Source organism: Eptesicus fuscus, chromosome 2 (assembly GCF_027574615.1).
Source record: "Eptesicus fuscus isolate TK198812 chromosome 2, DD_ASM_mEF_20220401, whole genome shotgun sequence".
Classification (NCBI taxonomy): Eukaryota; Metazoa; Chordata; class Mammalia; order Chiroptera; family Vespertilionidae; genus Eptesicus; species Eptesicus fuscus.
Window position 1 is genome coordinate 114957081 of NC_072474.1, and position 19992 is coordinate 114977072.

Sequence of the window (19992 nt, forward strand, 5' to 3'; positions counted from 1 at the left end):
TTGTGTCTCCCATGTCTGTCCTGTGGCCTCCACCCTCCTGTACCCACGTCCCTGGCCCCACAGCGGGTCATGCAGGCTTCAGCAGGGGCTCCGTTTGGTCATCGCGGGTCTTAGGTTGGGGCACAGTCGGTGCTTATGCTGGAGTCTACTGTGCTGTCCAGTGCGTTAGCCACTGGGCACATGTAGCTGTTTAAATTTCATAAAAGGGAAAACTCGGTTCCTCAGTCACTAGCCACATCCCAGTGCTCACAGCCACACGTGGCCACTGCTGCCTCGTTGCACAGCACGGATTTGTACTTGCCCGTCACTGAGGGGAGTTCTGCTGCTCAGCGCTCATCTACTTGGTTTAGGTGACAGTCTGTGACTTTATTTTTAACCTTGATTCTCGTCGATGTAACAAAGCTGCACATGGTGGTTGAGAAACAAATCAGTTTGAGGCGCGTGAAGCCAGGGGAAGCTGCAGAGGGAACTGTCCACAGGCCTGGGGGAGGGGACGGAGGAGGCAAGGTGGCCGTTAGTAAGGCCGGTGTGGTGGACCCGCTTCCTCCTGGAGCTGGGGCCGTGGCTGCCTTGCAGGGTGCTGAGGTCGTCACGTGAGTCCGGCGTGACGCTGCCTGTGCCTCCAGCGCGTGTTTAAATGTCCTGGAGCTTTTGTGCGGTGGAGGCGGAGGGGCCTGACCTCTCAGGGCTGGTCTGGGGGCGTCTGTTGGGCCCCCAGCGTGGGGACAGAGGACTTGGTGGGCACTCAGAGTGCGCCTGTAGCGCCAGGAGGTGACTGCTCTGCCCTTCTGGCGGGACGGCTGTGCGAGCTGCTTCAGCGGCTTCGTCTCCTGAACCTTGGTCTCCTTATCTCCGAAACGGCGATAACGGGGCGATGCAGGTAAAGTGGCCGGCACAGAGGTTGGGGCTGTGTGCTCACCGGAATCTATGAGGATCGCCTCCCTGCTTGCTGCTTGAAAGAGTGAATGAGTGAGTGAGTGAGTGAATGAATGCTAGTAAATGCCACCTCATCCAGATGAGCAGCAGAAAAGGGCAAACAGAAACAAGGGATTTAAGCCGTCCTGAGGGCGCACCAGCGGTTCCTTTGTGTTACTGATGGCTTGATGAAAAGCAGGCCCGCTTGGTTTTCCTGTGATCCAGCCAGTTCTCCAGCAGGAGTTGAACTTAAGGGAACAGGAATAGTCTGTCTCCCAGCTGGGCTTGATCTGTTTCCTTCCCTTGGGTGGGTTAGGAAAGTTCTTTGATCTGAGCTAAGAAACCTTTTAAGTTCAGCCGCCCTGCCGGTTGGGGGCTGACATTGAGATCCCTGTTCACCTCGGGTGGGGGGCGGAGACTCTCCCTGTGGAGGCAGGAGCGTGCAGGAGTGGCGGGAACTGAACCGAGAAAGAACTGCGTGTCTGTGTACCATGTAGTCTCTGTCCTGCTCACCGGCCAGACCGTGCTCCGGTAAACCTGAGGCCTCACAGTTCTCTGCCGCGCCTCTGTCCCTGACCTTAGAAATGTCACAGCTGTAAAAAAGGCCGTTTTGGGGAGGCGGGGAGAGGGGGAATGTGTGCTCTCTGTAGGATCCACTTGGCCTCCTGAGTTTTGGAACACCCCGTGAGCTGGCTCTGTCGGGAAACACACACTGACTTTATGGGGACTCCCAGGCTTCTGTGCCCAGGTGCCTTGCCAGCCTGCCTTGGTTCTGCCCTTGGTGAGGTTATGGCAGCGTGGGAGGTGGTTCAGGGTGACATACAGGTGCTTTGTGGGCGCACAGGAGTTGGTGGGGTCTAGAGAAACCCCCAGGCAACCCCATTCCTGCCAGCAGCTCTTTCTACTATTAAATTAACTTCTCTTGGCTCCAGTGGGTATAAAATCTGTTCTACTGAAAAAAATGTTAGTGGAATAACAGTTTAAACCATCTTACCCCGTTTTCTACCTAAAACGTTTACCCGTTCTGTTTGTAGAACACTGAATCTCTGATGTAGCTGACGTTAAATTCTTCATGCCGCCTGCATTGTTCATGTGCGCACACATCTGACTGGATTGCCACACAGCCAGTTCCTGTTGATGTTCAGTGAGCTGGGTGTGTAACCGAGAGTCTCTCAGTTCCAGTCTTGCTGATGCTTTGTTGTGAATAGTTGTGGTTTGTTACAGGATTTCTGTCAGGTTCTGTATGTGGAAAAGGGATGAGTCATTCAGGTTTGCCTAGTCACCGTTTTGGGCTCATAACAGTCCAGTTTCCCTGTTAATTCCCCTTTGCTTCCAGCCAGAGGGTTTTCAGGTCCAGGCTCCGTGTACCGGGTGTTTCAGGGAAGAGTAATCAGGATTGAAGTCCTAATAGCCTCTAGGTTTCAGATTTGGGTGTTAGACACATTTCCTACCAGAAGGGGGGATACAGGGAAAGCGGGGAAGCGGGCGTGGGCTCAGTCCCCCAGGCCACGTCCTGCAGCGGTGGGAGGGAGCGCCACAGGAGGAAGAAGAAAAGGGCGAGGGGCCAGTTAGAAGGGGAAAAACACTTCCTGGATCAGCCCTGGCCGTAGCACCTGACTGCTCACTTACTTTAAGCGCTTACCCTGGAATGAGCAGATTTCATTCCTTTAACATTCCTTTGAGAGCAGTTATTTTTAAAGCAGAAGAAATCTTGGGTCACACAGCTGTGCAGGTTTTAGTCTGACTGCACGTGTGGTATCCACACCTGTGGTGGTCAGTTTGTGGGGAAAACACAGGAATATGTATTTCCTTAGGTCAGTGGTCGGCAAACTCCTTAGTCAACAGAGCCAAAGATCAACAGGACAACGATTGAAATTTCTTTTGAGAGCCAAATTTGTTAAACTTAAGCTTCTAAGGCCACTTCTTCAAAATAGACTCGCCCAGGCCATGGTATTTTGTGGAAGAGCCACACTCAAGGGGCCAAAGAGCCGCATGGGGCTCGCGAGCCGCAGTTTGCCGACCATGGCCTTAGGTGAACGCTAGCCGCTGTACCAGACTTGAATTGGTTAATGGCTAAGACACAAAGGACATTTACTAGTATTTCCAGCTCATGCTCTCCCAAGTTCTCCCCGCCTCCTGGCTCAGGCGATCCCAACACGAGGTCTCTGGGCGGCTCTGTGCCAAGCCAAGAAGGGGAAAGGGTAACCAGGGCATCTGCAGTTCACCCGCTGGAACTTAGCCACGTGGCCTCGCCCGCCTGGAAGGCAGGCTGGGAAACTGGACCAGAGCCCGGCTAGTGAGGGGATGGGTTTGGAGGAGAGTTGGGAGCATGGGCCATTTTGGGGGTCATTTTTCTCCATCCCCCTTCCCTTCTCAGCTTCCTGAGAATTGAATGCCTAGAGTGGATGAGGTGAATGCTTTGTCATTCTGTTGCCTAAATGGTAGTTCTCATCACCTGCAGGATCCTCTCCTAACTGCCGGGCGTGGTGTCAGGAGCATTCTGGACCCACCTGCCCACCTCAGGCCTCCGGCTCCCGTTCTGCTCCCCTGCCTGGCAGGCTCCTGGGGTCCTTCAGCAGTCCTTGTCTGGATCCACATTCCTAGACTACTTTCCAAACAGCGCTGACCCCTCCCCACCCCTGTGGACCGTGAGCTTCCTGGGGCAGGGGCTGCATCTCAGTTCAGTATTTGTTTTCCTAGCCAATGCAGGCTCTTAGTAGATGTTCAGTAAGCAATCTTACATGAATGAGGGATAGACTGTCAATCTGAAGTAATAAAGAGATCTGGTACCTTAACTGTTTAAATCTATATATTTCCCTTTTTGATTATGTTGTTCTGTGTATCGGGAGGAGACTTTCCCTGGCGATCTGGTAGCCTTTCTTGGGTCACACAGCTGTGCAGGTGTTAGTCTGATTGCACGTGTGGTGTACACACCTGTGGTGTCTACGACTTTTTTTTTTAGGAACTTTTTTTACATGTTAAAGGTTCTTTTTGTTTAAATATATGCAGGAAAATTTTGGCTTTTTATGTTCATCATTCTATTTTTGCCCTTTCCACTTTTACACCTACTACCAATTTTTCCTTTTTACTGTATTTTCTTACGCTTTCTTTAAATTTTAAACATAAAATTGCATAATGTTTCTACAGTTCGGTATCCTGCTATTTTACTTAGAGAAAACATTTCCCCACAAAATTAAAAATGTATACACTTATTAATGTCTTCCTGGTATTCCGCTCTGTGAATCATTGACTTGTCTAACAATAAGGAAGTGGCTTTCCTTCTGCTTTTTGATGATAAAATGACCTGTGGGCGCATGTCACTGGTGCGTGGTGTACATTTCAGGATTTCCTGGGGCCGAATCCCAGAAGTGCTGCTGCTTCGTGACCACAGTCCTGACGCTGGGCAGCTGACCTGCCCTCTCCCGAGAGGGTGACTGGGAGCCCCCGGGAGCCCATTGTCCTTGGTGCAAGTTTCCTGGCAGTGGGAGTCCAACCTCTGCTTTATCAATGAGGACGGTCCCCGGGGGCTGGTGGACTCGAAATTTGTCAGCTCTGGCCCCACGTGACTGTAGATTGAAGTCTGGCAGGAGTGGCCCTCCCAGCGCCTGCGGTCCCAGAATGCAGAGAGATGCCTGTGCTGTCTTCTCTCCCTCTCCTGGGCCCTGGCTTCGGCTCACAGGGCTGAGTCCCGCTCTCCTGCCTTTGCGGAGATGCTCCCTGCTCTCTGCCTGCGTGCCTCTGCCGATGTCTGCACATCTTTAAGGCCCGCTCAGCTCTTACAGGGCATCCCAGGGCAGAGGGAGGCGGCCTCCTCCCAGCATGCTGCTCTGTGCCTGCTCTCACGTTAGTCCAGTTCGGTGTGGTTTTGTTTTGTATGTCTTCTTCTTACTACGAGGCCCTCAAGTCAGAGCCTGGGTCTTAGTCATCCCTGATCCCCAAAGAATGCCCGGCTAATGTTCTTGGTTGGCTTGGTTCTGCCTACTTGCTCAGTGTAGACCCTTGCTCTTGGAGCCGCATGTAAGAGTGGTTTGTTTTCATGCACACGGGCAGGCCGCTTTGTGCCACGCTCTGGGCTGGGCGTTTTCCGTACCAGAGAAAGGGACCTGCTGGATTCCGGGGGTGCAGCCCAGGGGAGGGAGTGGGCACACAGATGAGCTCTAGAAGCCACCTGGGTTAGGAATGGGCACACCACCTGGATCAATGGAAACCAGAGATTGGAAGATACTAGAAAAGTTTACATTATCAGGCAGTTGTTCCCAGTTTTATTTTGCTTTAGTTAGTAGAATTTTTAGAGTAGTTTAAAGCAAAATCTAAACGATTGTAATTCACTGTTCATGGAAACTGCTGGCTCAGAGCTAATCTTCAATTCATATAGATTAAAGCATCAATTAAAGAAACGGGAGAACACGTGAAGGGAAGCAGTTATTAGTTAAGGACAAAGTTCTCAGCTCTAGCTGCACAGAATTCTCTGGAAAACTAAAGAAAGCAGTTGGTGTCTAGGCCCCACCCTCAGCGGTCAGTTTTCATTGGTTTGGGGTGAGGCCACGGTGTTGGGATTTTTAAAAAACTTCTCTAGGTGGTTCTCGCTGCAGCCAGGATTGAGAACCACCCCTGGAAGGTATGGACTTAAATCCCTTCACGTGACCGTGTGTCCTTGGGCAAGGTTATATCTCTGAGTCTCCTCATCTGTCAGGGAAAATCATACGTAAGCACCTTGAGGATGGGGCCGGTGTCTCTGGTCGGCCTGTTGGCACGGCGCCATCCAGGACACAGTCGGAGCTCAGTGTTCTGCTTGTTGAGCAAAAGCAGTAGCGGGTGAAGAGCGATAGGATGAGATGAGATGAGATGCTTGGCCCTGTGAGAAGTACACCGCCCTCAGTGCCACTGATGCGCACAGGTCGCAGTCACTCTCTGGTGGCTGAGTGCTGGCACCTCTGCTGCCGGGGAGAAAGCTCAGAGGTCCGTTTCTTACGCGAAGTCAGGCAGCTGGTTCTGAGGCTGGGCTAGGAGCCCAGACCTGCCTGACGCCGAGTCCCACGAGTGGTCTTTGCACCACGGCCAGATCTCATTCCTTCCGGTCCAAGGCTGCAGCTAGTCCTGCATCCCTCCTCTCGGTGGTCGGGAGCCCAGACCTCTCACGATTCGTGATGCTATAGCCCATGAGCTAGAAACTCCTCTTTCCCTCTTCTTAGGACTCAGTTGAAGATTAAGAATAGCTTTGTGTTTTTCCCTCAGTAAAGTAACGTTCGGTAGCAAATCACATGGGCGCTTCCGCCCTCCTCCTTTCTCCTTGTGAAACCTCAGCTGGTGTTAGAGAACCCTCCCTGTCGAACTTCTCCTTCCTGTATTTACATGTTGGGAAGGGCTGAAGGGGACTTCAAGGAGGCTGTGACCCAGCACACTGGGGCTTGTTTGGACTCTGACTTATCAGTGGAGATATACAGGCCTGAGTGGGTTTCAGGGTTAGTTAATGAGTGACCCGTTAGTGCAGGGCTCTCCAGCAGGTTTCCTGCCAGGCCTTGGGGATCCAGAGACCAAGTAGGGCACCCCCCGGCCTCCAAGTAGTGGGAGGAGATGCGGAAATAGCTAAAATACAAGTCCCAGCTCTTCGTCAATGATGCGTGTAAGGTGCTCTGGGAGGACAGCAGAGCCACTGGGTGCAGAGGGGCCTTCAGCCGGGAAAACTCCAGAGAGCCGTGGTGCTGAGCTAGCGCTTCCGGAAGTGTAGCGTGTACTGTCGTGTACACAGTGAGCCTCACACGCGGGCCCATGGAGTGTCACTGAGCCCTGAAGTCTCCGTCGTGTCCCTTCCCGGTCAGGACCTGGCTCCCCCAGGACAGCTGCGGTTCTGACTGCTGTCACCACAGATTAGTGTTGCTTGCTTTTGGAGGGTTAGACACATGGATTCATCCAGCATACACGTCAGCGTCTGGCTTTCTTTGCTCAGCTTTGCCTGAGGTTCAGCCAGGGTGTTCCTGTATGGCGGCCGTATTCGTTTGCTCTTGCTCTGTATAGTTTTCAACCGCACAAACAGACTTCTGTGTGTTGCCCGTGCATGGACGGACGCTTGATTCTTAAGTCCGTGACATTTAGAGGGGCTCATCGTCATCGTCTCACGCATGTCTTTAGGTGCGTGCATGCCGGGGCGGCCTGCCGCGTGTGCTCGGTAGACAAGCTAAGCGCTTTTCCTCGGCGCTTGCTCATCCTGCTGCCAGCAGCGTGTGGCCCTCTCTGCGTCCTCTCGGAATGGGGCACTGTCACTTGTTGGCTATTGTGTTCTTTTCTGCCATCCTGGTGATGGGTGAGGGCACTTGGGTTTACTTTGTGTGCCTTGCCACATTTTATTGGCCTCTGTTCTGAGGGGCCTGTGTGGGCCTGTCTCAGGGTCTGGGGGCACACTTTGTAGGTTTGGGGAGAGCCTGAGGGAGGTGTGTGGGTTGCAGATCTCCTCTGAGGGTGGCTTCCTTCTCATTCCCTGCAGGTATTTTGTTTCTCAACGAACAGAACTTCTTAACTATAATGAATTCTTCTTTATGGAATCTTCTTTATGGCTAGTGCCTTTTTTGTTCTATTTAAGAAATTCTGTTATCTTCCAGAAGCTTTGTTTTGACATTACCTGCTAGATCCACGATCCATCGGAATTAATTCCAGTATGATGTGAGGGAGTGGCTAATGTTCGTTAACTATAAAGCTCATCCTTCCTGTGAACCATGAAATACATCAGTGACCATATAGCTTCTGTCATCTATTTGTCCTTTTACTAATATCACTAATTTCAATACTTTTTAAATTACTGTAGCTATATTTGTTCTTTTACTAATATCACTAATTTCAATACTTTTTAAATTACTGTAGCTATACTTGTCCTTTTACTAATATCACTAATTTCAATACTTTTTAAATTACTGTAGCTACTATATTATGGGTCTTGATATTTGATAGTGTAAACCCTCCTACTTTGTTCTTTAAGATTATTTTGACTATTCTAGATTCTTTTTCATTTCCATATAAATTTTAAAATCAGTTTGGCAATTACCGCAATAAATCTGTGGTTTTGTTTGGGATTGCATTTAATTTATTGATCTTTATTGATCATTTTTTACTATATGAAGATTTTTGGTGTCTGAGTATGGTGTGTCTTTCTATTTATTTAGTTTTTCTTTAAATTTTCCACAGTATTTTATAGGTGTTTCTTGTTTTGTTTTTTTTTAAATGTAAAGGTCTTGTGTTTGTTTCATTAAATTTATTCCAGGATATTTGTTATTTTTGGATGGTTTTACAGATGGCATTTTATAAATGTTTATCGGAAACGCCGTTAGTTTCTGTGTGTACATTTGCGTCCTGTGATCTTGTTAAATTCGGTTGTTCTCGCAGTTGATCTGTGGGTTCTTTTGTGTTTTCTGTGTGGAAAGCCGCCTGTCTGTGAGTGACTGCTCCCCCCCCCCCCCCCCCCCCCCCCCGCAGTGCTCCTGCCTTACGGGAGGCCCAGAACTCCGTGCAGGCTCGCAGTAGCCTGGCCTCGGAGAAAGCTTCCCCACTTCCCCACTTCCCCACTCAGTGTGACGCTTGCTGGCGGGTGTCTTTTCACCAGGTACCTCACATTTTATTAAATACCTTTTATCCGATTCAGGAAGTTCGCTTTTATTCCTAGTTTTATAATTTTAAAAGATCACACCTGTGTTACATTTTTGTCAAATGCCTTTTTTCTGCATTTCTTGGTTGTATGTGTTTTCTTTATGTGGTAAATAACATTGCACTGTTCTAATGTTAAGTAAGCTAACTGCATTTGCATTCTCAGGATAATCCCAAATTATTCATGATACACTATCCTTTATGTTCCATGATTGGATTGGATTTGCTAATATTTTGGTTATGACTTTTCTGTCTGTAATTTGTCCTTTCTTATACTGCCCCTGACAGGTTTTGGTGTCAAGGTTATGCTGGCCTTATAGAATGGGCTCAGGAGTATTCTGCTTTGTGTATTCTCAGTGAGATTTTTCTCTGGTGGTTAAATGAACCTATCATGTGTTAAAACTTATAGAAAGTCAGTTTTATTGTATATGAATTTTTAAAAAAAGGCTTCACACACACACACACACACACACACACACACACACACACACACTCCATGTCAAATGATTCTCGAAAGGGTACCAGAAAGTCCTGGCTGAATAAGTTTTTTCTTGGGGAATAATGCCCATAAATGTGCACATTGAATGACCTAATGCAGTGGTCGGCAAATTCATTAGTCAACAGAGCAGCAAACAGTGGCTCACGAGCCACATGTGGCTCGCGAGCTGCAGTTTGCCAACCACTGACCTAATGAATTCCCTCTGGGGTGGAGGAAGGGGAGGAGTGAAAGCCTTGGCCTCTGAAAGGCTTTGTGTATTTCTTCCTTAAATGCTTGGAGTTCACCAGTGAGGCTCCTGGACCTGAGTTTTCTTTGTGAGCTTCTCATTGTAGGTATTTTTGGAGGTGGTTTTGCTGAGACATAATTATGACACATGAATATTGCAGGTTGAGGGAGAATTGGAGAGGTGTGGGAACAGGGAGGTGTAGATTTGTAGTGTAGGGAGGACACAGGGTCCTGAGAGAGGCTGAGGGTGTGGTGCTTCATGAGCGATGCCTGTGCCAGACCGGGTGTGGATTGACTTCTGGGGGTGAGGGGTTTGACACGTTTAAGTGAGATCGCAGGTTTGCACGTGTGTCAATAGTCAGAACAGTGCTCCTTAAACTGGAGCAAGCGAGCATCCGAGCTTTTCAACTAGAGGGAGGCTCATACAAACAGATTGCTGCTCCCCCGCCCCCCCCCCCCCCCGCCAGGTTCTGATTATGGAGGTCTGGGCGGCGGGGGGCGGAGCGGGGCGGGGGGGAGGGCAGGAATTTGTGTTTCCAGCTAGTTTCCAGGTGGGCTGCCTCCAGTCCAGACACCAAACTTTGGAATGCAAAGAATTAGTATACTCGCTAGTCACCCCCGCCCCCCCAATTCAGCTGCACTGGGACTGGGATTTTGGGGGTGTTGCTTTTTAAAAATATATATATTTTTATTGATTTCAGAAAGGAAGGGAGACAGAGACAGAGAGAGAACGAACATCAATGATGAGAGAGAATCATTGATCGGCTGCCTCCTGCACGCCCCCTATTGGGGATCGAGCCTGCAACCTGGGCATGTGCCCTTAACCAGAATCGAACCTGGGACCTTTCAGTCTGCCACACTGAGCCACACTGGCTAGAGCTGTGGGTGTTGTTCTTTAGTCTCAGGGCCTGGCACAGACCAGGTGCTCAGTACCACTCCTGTGCCATGTTGTCTCCCACACTTGATTGTCTTATTTTTTGTAATTGCAGAAGGAACACATGCTGATTTGATTTGTGTTTTTTAGCAATATGGAAATTTGTAAAGTAAAATTAAAATTTCCATCTCCATCCCTTACTCTGCCTCTTGCAGAGGTGGTCTCCTACTGACCGGCGCCAGTGGGACCTTTTTGTGCAGGTGCAGACATCCACCCCGGCAGGGGGGCTCCTTTACTTTAAGGGGCGTGGAGCTGATGTTAGAGGACCCTGGCTGGGCGTGCAGCGTTGCCTCCCCATGGCTCATTGCTGACCCAAGAGTGAGCATTGCCTGTCAGAAGGGCGGCAAGCCAACCTAGCCTAACTTCTTTTTTTAAAAAAAAATATATTTTATTGATTTTTTACAGAGAGGAAGGGAGAGGGAGAGAGAGAAACATCAATGAGAGAGAAGCATCGATCAGCTGCCTCCTGCACACCCCCTACTGGGGATGTGACTGCAACCAAGGTACATGCCCTTGACCGGAATCGAACCTGGGACCCTTCAGTCCGTAGGCCGACGCTCTATCCAGTGAGCCAAACCGGCCAGGGCTAGACTAACTTCTTGTGGGCCTAGAATGGCTCAGGTTTGTTGACCTTGAAGTGGTTAGTTAGGTCTGGTCCTTTAAAAGTTTTTAATGGTGTTTCAAATCAGGAACAGGGAGAATCCCTTGGTGATGGTTCTGATGCAGGGACTGGGCCAGGTCTTTCCATGACCCTGGCTGACTCACCCGCACACCTGTTCTCTTTTGCACAAAGCTCAGTGGCTCACACACAGCAGATGCTCTAAGTCGTTGCAAATGTGACTTCATCTTGCTTCCCAGGAAGGAGTGCCCTGGGTTTGGTGGCTCGTTGGCCTCTCGGGCGCTGTGTGTGGCTCTGGGTCTCTGCATGGCGCCGAGATGCGGAGTGGAGCTGTGCTGAGTCCCCGGAACCAGTCACTCATGCTTTGCTTCCCAGACTGCCCGCCCTCCTCCCTCCCTGTGACTAGTTAGGAGTCAGAGCCCGGCCTGCCCCGCCCCCGCCTTTCCAGCTGGCCCGCTCTGTGCTGCCTTAACCTTCCAGACTGTGGAGCTGGGCTCCGAAGGCGTCCATGGTGCTTCTTCCCCGGGACTCTGGCTCCGGCTGCCAGGAATGCGGCGAGGGGAGAGTCCGCCCGTCTGCGGCTGGCCTTGCAGAGCCGTGTGGCCACAGTAGACGCGATGTCCGTCTCCTCTGCACTCCTGCTCATGGACAGGTTTGTGGTCCCAGCCTTGCCTTTCTTGCTTTGAAATTGGAGACGTAACTGGAGCTGGGGGTTTTACCCTGTGTGGAGTTTAGGCCCCCCGCTCCCCATTGGGCAGAGTTGCTTCCTTGCATGTTTCTTAGATGAAGTGGGCGTGTCCTGTATCTCCAGCAGGGTCTGCTGTGTGCCAGGAGCTCTCGGCGGGTGCTCACTATTCCCTCCTCCCCCCCCCCCCCCCCCCCCCCGCTTGAGTTGACTACTATCTGTTTTTAGGGATCCACTTTTTAGCCTCAGATACTACTTGGGTGACATTTTCTAAGGGAGGAGAGGATCCAGGTAGTTCTAGCACTGAGAGCTTTTAGTTGTGGAACTAGGAGTTTGGGGCACAGTGATGGACTGCGGTCTTCCCCTGGGCAGGTGAATTCTGTCGCCCAGGAGGCTTGCTTTGCAGATGTGTTTGCTTTTCATCGGTGATGGTTGAAGTGGCTGGCCTTTCCCTCTTGCCTGTCCAGAGCAGAGTCCCGGCCAGTGTGGGGGGTGGCAGTGAAGCCTGCTGGCTGCTGCGGGGTGGAGATCGGGAAAAACACACCACCTGTGCAAGGGCTTTGGAAGCATCATTTAAGATTTCTGCCTTCTCTACCCCAGGGGGTGCCAGGGGGGTATCCCATCAGGAGTAAAGTTCTTAACCTCCCCGAGCCGGTTTCCTATCTGTACCATGGCGACTCTGCCTTCCTAGTGGGGCTGCTTCACACATGAGGTCCCTGACAGGTGCTCTGTAAAGGTAGCTGCCTTCAGGAAATGGTGGAGGAGATACCCATCGGTCCGCGTGGGACGGAATGCTGGGTGTTCCTGGTTACTCCTGGCTGACTTGCTACAGCTCCTGTTAGTGAGCTGAAGGAGGCAGAGAGCACGAGGCCCAGGCAGTCACTGAATTACAGCAGAGTGCGCTTGCACAGTGCTGAAGGAGGAGGACTTTGGAGTTTTATTTCTCAAGACGGAGAGGTTTTGAGAAATCCCTGCTGAGAGTTGGTGGCTTGTGGAACCTGCTCCGCAGGGTCGGGAGAATTGCTTCATGCACCCTTGTCCTCCGCCTCCTGGGAGGGCGCTGACTCCAGATTTCCAGGTAGCAGCTCGGACACGTCCCTCTTCCTGTGCCCATTAGCTATGTCTCTGGCAGGACTACCTGAGCTGTTCGGACCCTAGCTTCCTCTATTTTAAATGGGCAGAAATAATTCTTGTGTAATATGTGTGAAGATGCCCCGAAATGCATGCATGGAATAATTTTGCATGCTTTCCTACATGCCAGGAATTGTTTTAGACTAGAGTCACCATAGTGAATAGGAGGCAGTATATAGTAAGTCCTCACTTAACGTGTTAATAGGTTTTATGACTTTCAGTGAAACAACGCATAACAAAAACAATTTTATTTTATTTATTACTAGAGGCCCGGTGCACAAAATTTGTGCACGGAGGGGGGTGGGTTCCCTTCAGCCCAGCCTGCACCCTCTACAATCCAGGACCCCTCCTGGGATCTGGCCTAAACCGGCAGTTGGACATCCCTCTCACAATCCTGGACCACTGGCTCCTAATCGCTCACCTGCCTGCCTGCCTGGTCACCCCTAACTGCCCCCTCCTGCCGGCCTGATCGCCCCTCACTGCCTCTGCCTGCCAGCCTGATCTGATCACCCCTAACTGCACCCACTGCCGGCCTGGTCGCCTCTTATTGCCCCCCCCCCCCGGCCTGGTCGCCCCCAGCTGCCCCCTTCTGCCGGCCTGGTCAATCTTAACTGCCCCCCCCTGCCGGCCTGGTCGCCTCCAACTGCCCTCCCCCTGCTGGCCTGTCGCCCCTCACAGCCCCCCCGCCCGCCTGGTAACCCCACACAGCCTGCTGTTCAGTCATTCGGTCGTCCCTCACTAGCCCCCCTGCCGGCCTGGTCGCCCCACGCAGCCTGCTTGTTCAATCATTTGGTCATCCCTCACTAACCCCCCTGCCAGCCTGGTCATAGGCAGCCATCTTGTGAAGATGTGAGGGTCAATTTGCATAATACCTCTTTATTATATAGGATTATTATTTTTAAAGGGTTTTTACTGATTTTAGAGAGAGGGGAAGGGAGAAGGATAGAGAGAGAGAGAAACACCAATGAGAGAGAAACATTGATCAGCTGCCTCCTGTATGCCCCCTAATGGAGATCCAACCTACAACCCAGGCCTGTGCCCTGACCAGGAGTCAAACTGGTGACCTCTTGGTTCATGGGTCAGTGCTCAACCACCAAGTCACCCCAGCTGGGCAAAAACCAATTTTATGACATCTGCAAGGGTTAAGTTTCTACAGCACCTCATCAACGGTATAACAAACTGACGTCCTGATTCGAGGACCTGCTCTATCCACCCTCAAGGACTTAGATTCTGGTGATGAAAACAGAAAGACAAGTGGATAAATCTAGGCTGAGAAGAGGAAAGCTTCAGTGGGGACAGGATTCTAATGGTCCGTTTTGTCCCCGTGAGATGTTCACTGACCCGTCTTGCTCTAACTGTGATGACACTGCTTCCTTGTGACATGGCACTTCCCAGTGTGCCCGGGAGCGCTGGCTTCCCGGGGCGGCAGGCAGAAACCAGCACTGTGTTTGCATGACTTTGTCATTGCTGTCAACATGAGAACGCTCAGCCCTGTAGGGAATGTTTATGAGTTTACTTGAACCAAACTGACTACAGTGCTGGGGAGCAAGAGCTCAGATGCCCTGTAGAATGACAGTTTGGCAGCTTTTTTATACTTTTGGAATTAAGGAAGGAATGTAAGGAAGATTACTTAGAGGTGGGAGAAACCAAGCGGGGCAGTTAAGGTTTTGTGCTCTGCTCCCTGAGGGTGGTCTTGCCGCCAGGGAATCTGAAAAAGGCATTTCAAAGGTCCTAACCTAGAAGCACAGAACCAAGGGCATCTCATATCTTTTCCTCTGAGTTGTGACCCATTGAGATGAAAATAATTATTTTGCAAGCCCTGGGATAAACGCAGGGGTGAAACCCTGACTCCTTTTTCCTGCCCAAGCTCTCTGCCTCCCTCAGTCTGTTAGTTGGCAGTGGCTTAACCGTCGGCAGCGCACAGTCGTCAGCAGTGCACAGTGTATGTCCCGAGGACTCTTCAGCATTATTATCCAGGGAATCAGCATGGCATTGTCAACAGATCCCGGCGGGGTCAGCACCTGCGGGGCGCCCGCCTTTCTTGTAAGCCCAGCCTGCCCCTCAGATCTCTGTCACTGCCCTCCCTCCTGCAGAGCAGAGTGCTGGCCCAGCTGGGGGCTCGAGCTTGAGGGCAGACCTCCTGCTCCTCCTGTGCTCGCGGTCCCTAGTGGAGAAATGCCCCGAGGGAGATGGCTGCTGCTGTCCAGGGGCCGAAGGGTCCTTGGTGCATTGGGTAGCTGCCACCAACATGGCGGTGTGTGCTGTCGCTCCTGACATCAGCAATGCCAGCTGTGCTCCCTTCCTCAAGGAAGTGTCTCCGCTGGAGAGAGAACCAGTTTTGCCTTTGTGAGCACCTGGTGTAAAGACCCTGTTCCTCATCCAGCTTTCACTGCCAGGGTCAGCACCAGTGCCCGTTCCTAACTCCACCCACCTTTCTGTACTTGCTAGGGGGCGCCCTGTAGCTCTCCCTCCTCCGTGCATCAATGGCTATTTGTTTGTACCCATGTGGGCTTGTGCATTTCTGTCTTATTCAGGGAATTATAATCCCTGTTCTCATTATTTATTTCAATGATTAAATTGTTAGCCAGTGGGAGCCCTTTCAAACGGGCAGCTGTTTCCGTTAGATACGTCCCTTCTTCCTTTGAGCACTTTCCTCCTTTCTGGCTGCGCATCTTATACTTTCCAGTGGGCCTGGGAGCCACTTGTTTTTAATGAGCACACCGAAACAGTGCATTCCAAACATAGCTTACCCTGTGCCACCACTGGGGCTGTTTGTGTTATCTGGGTCTTGCGTTTATGTGTTGTTGGGAGAGGAGACCTCGTGACTGAGCCCTGGGTGGCTTTCTTTCTGTGATATGTGGAGACTGGGAATAGGTGTATAGATTTACCTTGTAGATAATTTAAACTAAACTAAAGGCTAAGTTCTAAAGCAGCTGTTCTTTTTTTTTAAATCCTCACCTGAGAATTTTTCCATTGATTTTTTTTTTTTTTAAGAGAAAGTGGAAGGAAGGGAGGGAGGGGGGAGAGAGAGAGAGAGAAAGAGAGAAACATCCATGTAAATGAGACACATCGATTGGTTGTTTCCTGCTCACAGCCCAACCGAGGCCAGGGTTCGAACTGGCAATCCACGTACGTGCCCTTGACCAGAAATTGAACCTTCGACCCTTCAGTCCAAGGGTTGATGCTCTAACCACTGACCAATACCGGCCAGGGCTAAAGCACCTCTTCTTTGAGCACTGATTGTATAGCTGTAACTTTTAAAAAAAGATATATTTTTATTGATTTCAGAGAGGAAGGGAGAGGGGAGGAGAGATAGAAACATCAGTGATGAGAGAGAATCATTGATCAGCTGCCTCCTGCACACTCTCCACTGGGGATCGAACCTGCAACCCAGGCATGGTACCCGACTGGGAATCGAACCTCCTGGATCATAGGTCGACCCTCAACCACTGAGCCATACCAGCTGGGCTATAGCTATAATTTTAATTCCTACAAAGACCCTTATTAAACAAGGACACTGAGGCTTGGACAGGTTAATATACTAGCCAGAGAGTCACACAGCTAGTGAATGGTTGAGCCAGAGTTTCAGTTCACTTTGGTCTGACTTCAAAGTTCATTTTTCTGATATACTTTGTCATGATGTAATACATTTCCTTACTCTAAATTATAGAATTTGTACACGTAACAATGAATAACAAAAATCTTACTTGAAGTCTTTCACCTACCGCGTAATTGTATGTCTGTATGGAAGTCAAGTGTGAAAAACGAGTGTGTGGTTCACCACATTGTCCTGTCACAGGAAGTCTGCTTGTGTCATTAGAGTGACTTGGCTGTCCTGATGTTTCTAACCACCGAGGAATTCCTAACCTTTTATTTTCTTCCTATAGGAATTTGCTTACTAGAAAACAAAATGCAAGACTTGACAAACAAAATGACTTGGGATGGAAGTTATTTGGAAAAATACCACTCGGAGAGAATGCTCAGAAAGAGTCAAAGAAAGTACAAAAGGTATACAAGATACATACAGACGTGTGCTGTGCAGCATATGCTTATGAACCTTGCAAAGATGACTATTTTGGAGGTTTTGAGAAGGGGAAACCGTATTAATTTGCATGCCAAGTTCCTAACACTCAAGCCTGTCCTCAGCATGTCAGTGACTAACCTTTATCGTTTCTGACTGTTCGTAACAGGCACATCAGAGTGTTCAGTTGGGAGAGCTGGGCTTTAGATATTTATAACTTGATTTAATGTGGTCACTTTTTCCTAGTAATAGTTGCAAATGTGTATGTGGCTGATTTGTATTGACTGTTTGACAGTAAAGCATGCCCCGCCCCCTCTCTGATCCCCTGGGTTTCCTGGGACTGAATCCTTCCGGTGCTGCTTTGGACAGGAAGGCCGGGCCATTGTTCACCCGGCTGTAGTGACCCTCCCCTTGCTGGCCCTGGAGCTGCCCACCTGTCTGCCAGGGCGGGCATAGGCTTCGGGGTCAGGCCTGTGGTATCTCATCACTACCAGGCTCCCCGTGGGGGGCAGATGCCAGCAGCTGGAGGCACGTGCTCATCTTTTCACGGAGGGGCTCATGCAGGGACACAGCAGGCCGGGGCTGACTTTTACCACCTGCATCTTCTAGGCTGTGTGCCCAGGCATCCTAGCAGTCGCTGTTTGCCCAGAGCTGCGACACTGCCCCCAGCAGCCGCACGCCTCCAACCTGTTTTGTGTTCATTGATAATTGTTGTGAACGCTTGAGGGTCTACTGATGCAGGCCCTCGCTCTGCACCGGGGTGGGGGAATGGCACAGCACCTGTGCTCAGGAGAGGCCTCTGGGGAGGAGGCCTAGGGGTTGGAAGAGCAGCACAGGTGCATGGGGAAGGCGGCAGGGCCCGCGGGCAAGGCCATCCAGGAGGCTGAGTGTAAAGGTGTGATGGAGAAGTCACAACAATGGGGATGGATCATCTACTGAGTAGTTACTTCTAACTTTACGTGAGTCAGCACTTAGGTTTCTAGTTCATTTAAAGCTCGCAACAACCTTATGAAGAAAATACTGTTATTGTCCCCATTGTACCAGGGAAGCGTCTAGACACAGGCAGAGGATCAGCGGGGCTGACTGTCGGGAAGGGGCAGCGTGAGCAGGAGGTGGGGGCGCTGTCCAGGCCTCTGTGATGTGACGTGATGTGATGGTGATGTCATGTGGCGTGATGACCCTGGTCCCTGGCTCTGGCCTGCAGGCTCAGAGTGATGTGGTCACCCTGGCGAGAGTGTGGCTCTTGGGCCAGTCCAGGTGAGAGAGGGGGGTGTCTGGCTCAGAGCTGTGGCAGCAGTGGTGGCCGAGGTTGGCCCCGCTGAGATGAAACGTGGTGGATACGGTGTGCGGGGTGTGAGGGAGGCAGCACGCACGCGTTGGGGTCTGGTCTGGGCAGCAAGGTGGATTGGCACCCGTTTATGCCTCACCGAATGAGGTTTGTTCGGAATGTGGCCTCACGTTCCTCGGAGCTGGTGTCTGGGCCAAAATAAGTCAGTGTTGGAGTTTGTATCTTAAATTTGGATCACTTCTTGTGTAGGCTTATTAAAATACATAAAATTAAAATATGATGAGTTTGTTTGTAAAACTCAGCAAAATACTTCTTAGGAAACTAAGTAGCCAAGCAGTTAAAAAATTTTAAAAGAAATCCACACTTTCAAAAAAGTAGCTATCGTACTAAATAGATTTATTCTTGATATTACTTGCATCGTGCTTAAATTTCCCTGCCATCGTTGTCCTACATTTTGCGAAGGTAAGCATGGATATGTTCTTTGACTTCAGGGGTTTTGTGAACTGAGATGAACAGGCCAGCTAACTGTGTGGTAACGCAACACTGCAGAGAGGAGCGCGTCTGGCTGCAGCCATCAATAATAAAGGCTGTAATTGTACCTGCGTGAGTCATGCGATCCTGCCGTGTTGTTTGCTTGTGCTTTGTGTCTCTAGCCCTCTCATCTCTCATCCCTCCCGCCCCCGCCCCCAAGCTGCAAGGCCTGACAGGGATCCAGAGCCAGGGACCTGCCACCGTGGGGAGGCGCCTGGGCACCCGGCTCTAGCTGGCTGCTGTCACAGAGGTCAGCTCACACACTGCACAGAGCCCCGTGCTGGGCCTGAGTGCTAGACTGTGGTCCCAGGGGGTGATGGCAGCTCTGTCAGAGCGAAAGCACCAGGCAGGTGCTGGGCAGACGAACTCCTGTCCCTTCTTTCGCAGCGCTGTGTCACTTAGAGCGTCACATGGTGACTTAACGCGGTGGTGGAGCCACGCACCGGCGCTGTGTCCCAGCTCTGCCACAGCCTGGCTGCGTGGCTTTGGACACGTTACTTCCCCTTGTTGAACCCCACTTTCCTCCTCTCTGGAGTTTGGAGAACAGGAGTCCTGCCTCGGAGGTGCGGGCTAAAAGAGTGAATATTCACCATGTGCTCCGAGCAGCGCTGCATGTCTCCAGTGCTGGGGGTGTTTGCTGTTCTGGGTTCTGTCCTATGAAGGTCTGCCGTGGACAACAGGAAGTGAAACCGCGCGAGAATGAACCTGGCCCTGCTTATCCCTTCATTTGCTGGTTCCACACACACTGCCGTGTTGGGCTGGGTCATGCTGGCTCAGAGTGCTTCTCTGTCTGCGGTCACCCCCTGGGAGATCTCAGCTGGGCTCGAGGCTTCGCATGTCCCGCCTCTGCTGACAGCCCCCACGTATGTTTCCAGCCGGGACTGCGTCTCTGATCCAGATGTGGGCCTGAGCTGCCTACTGGACAGCTCCATGGGGATGGCCATGGGCATTTCCTGTTTAACAGGCCTGAGCTTTACTTACTTCCCACCCGCTTGAACTGCTCCCTGCCTCTTTCCTCATTTTGGTAAATGACAGACTTGACCCTTTTTTCAAGTCTAAAACCTTTTTTTTTTTAATGTATTGAATCTAAATATTTTTTTGAAATTTTTTTATTGTATTGTTTAGTTCAGTATGCATCATTTTATTTTTTAAAATCTTTATTGTTGAAAGTATTACATATGTCCTCTCTTTTCCCCCATTGACCCCCTCCAGCCCCACCCCAGGCTCTCACCACCCCACTGTCTTTGTCCATGGGTCATGCGTATATGCATACAAGGTCTTCGGTTGGTTACCTCCTACCCACCCACCCTCCCCCGCCTTCCTTCCGAGATTCCGCACTCTGTGCCAAGCTTTCAGGTCTAAAACTTTAGAATTGTTCTACTTCTCTTCTCACATGCCTTCCAGTGCACAGGGGTTTGCTCATGCTTAAGCTCTGCAGGTGGACCCGATGCGCAGACTTGTTTGAGGAGCAGTGGCTGGGAAATGGGACTTTCCAGTGGAGATGTGTGGGTG

At 50.7% G+C, this 19992-nt stretch overlaps 1 protein-coding gene across 6 annotated transcripts in view; it reads left to right on the top strand.

Annotated features, from left to right (window-relative positions):
- The window catches only part of TBC1D14 (TBC1 domain family member 14), a 73040-nt gene that overhangs the window by 16599 nt on the left and 36449 nt on the right, over nt 1-19992 (top strand). For 5 of the 6 annotated variants that reach the window (XM_054708263.1, XM_054708256.1, XM_008150889.3 and 2 more), the window contains exon 3: nt 16528-16648. In XM_054708263.1, coding sequence (XP_054564238.1) covers nt 16528-16648 — 121 coding nt within the window. Of the gene's footprint in view, nt 1-11282; nt 11477-16527; nt 16649-19992 lie in introns of those variants that run through there. The other variant, XM_028159668.2, reaches the window with a different exon arrangement.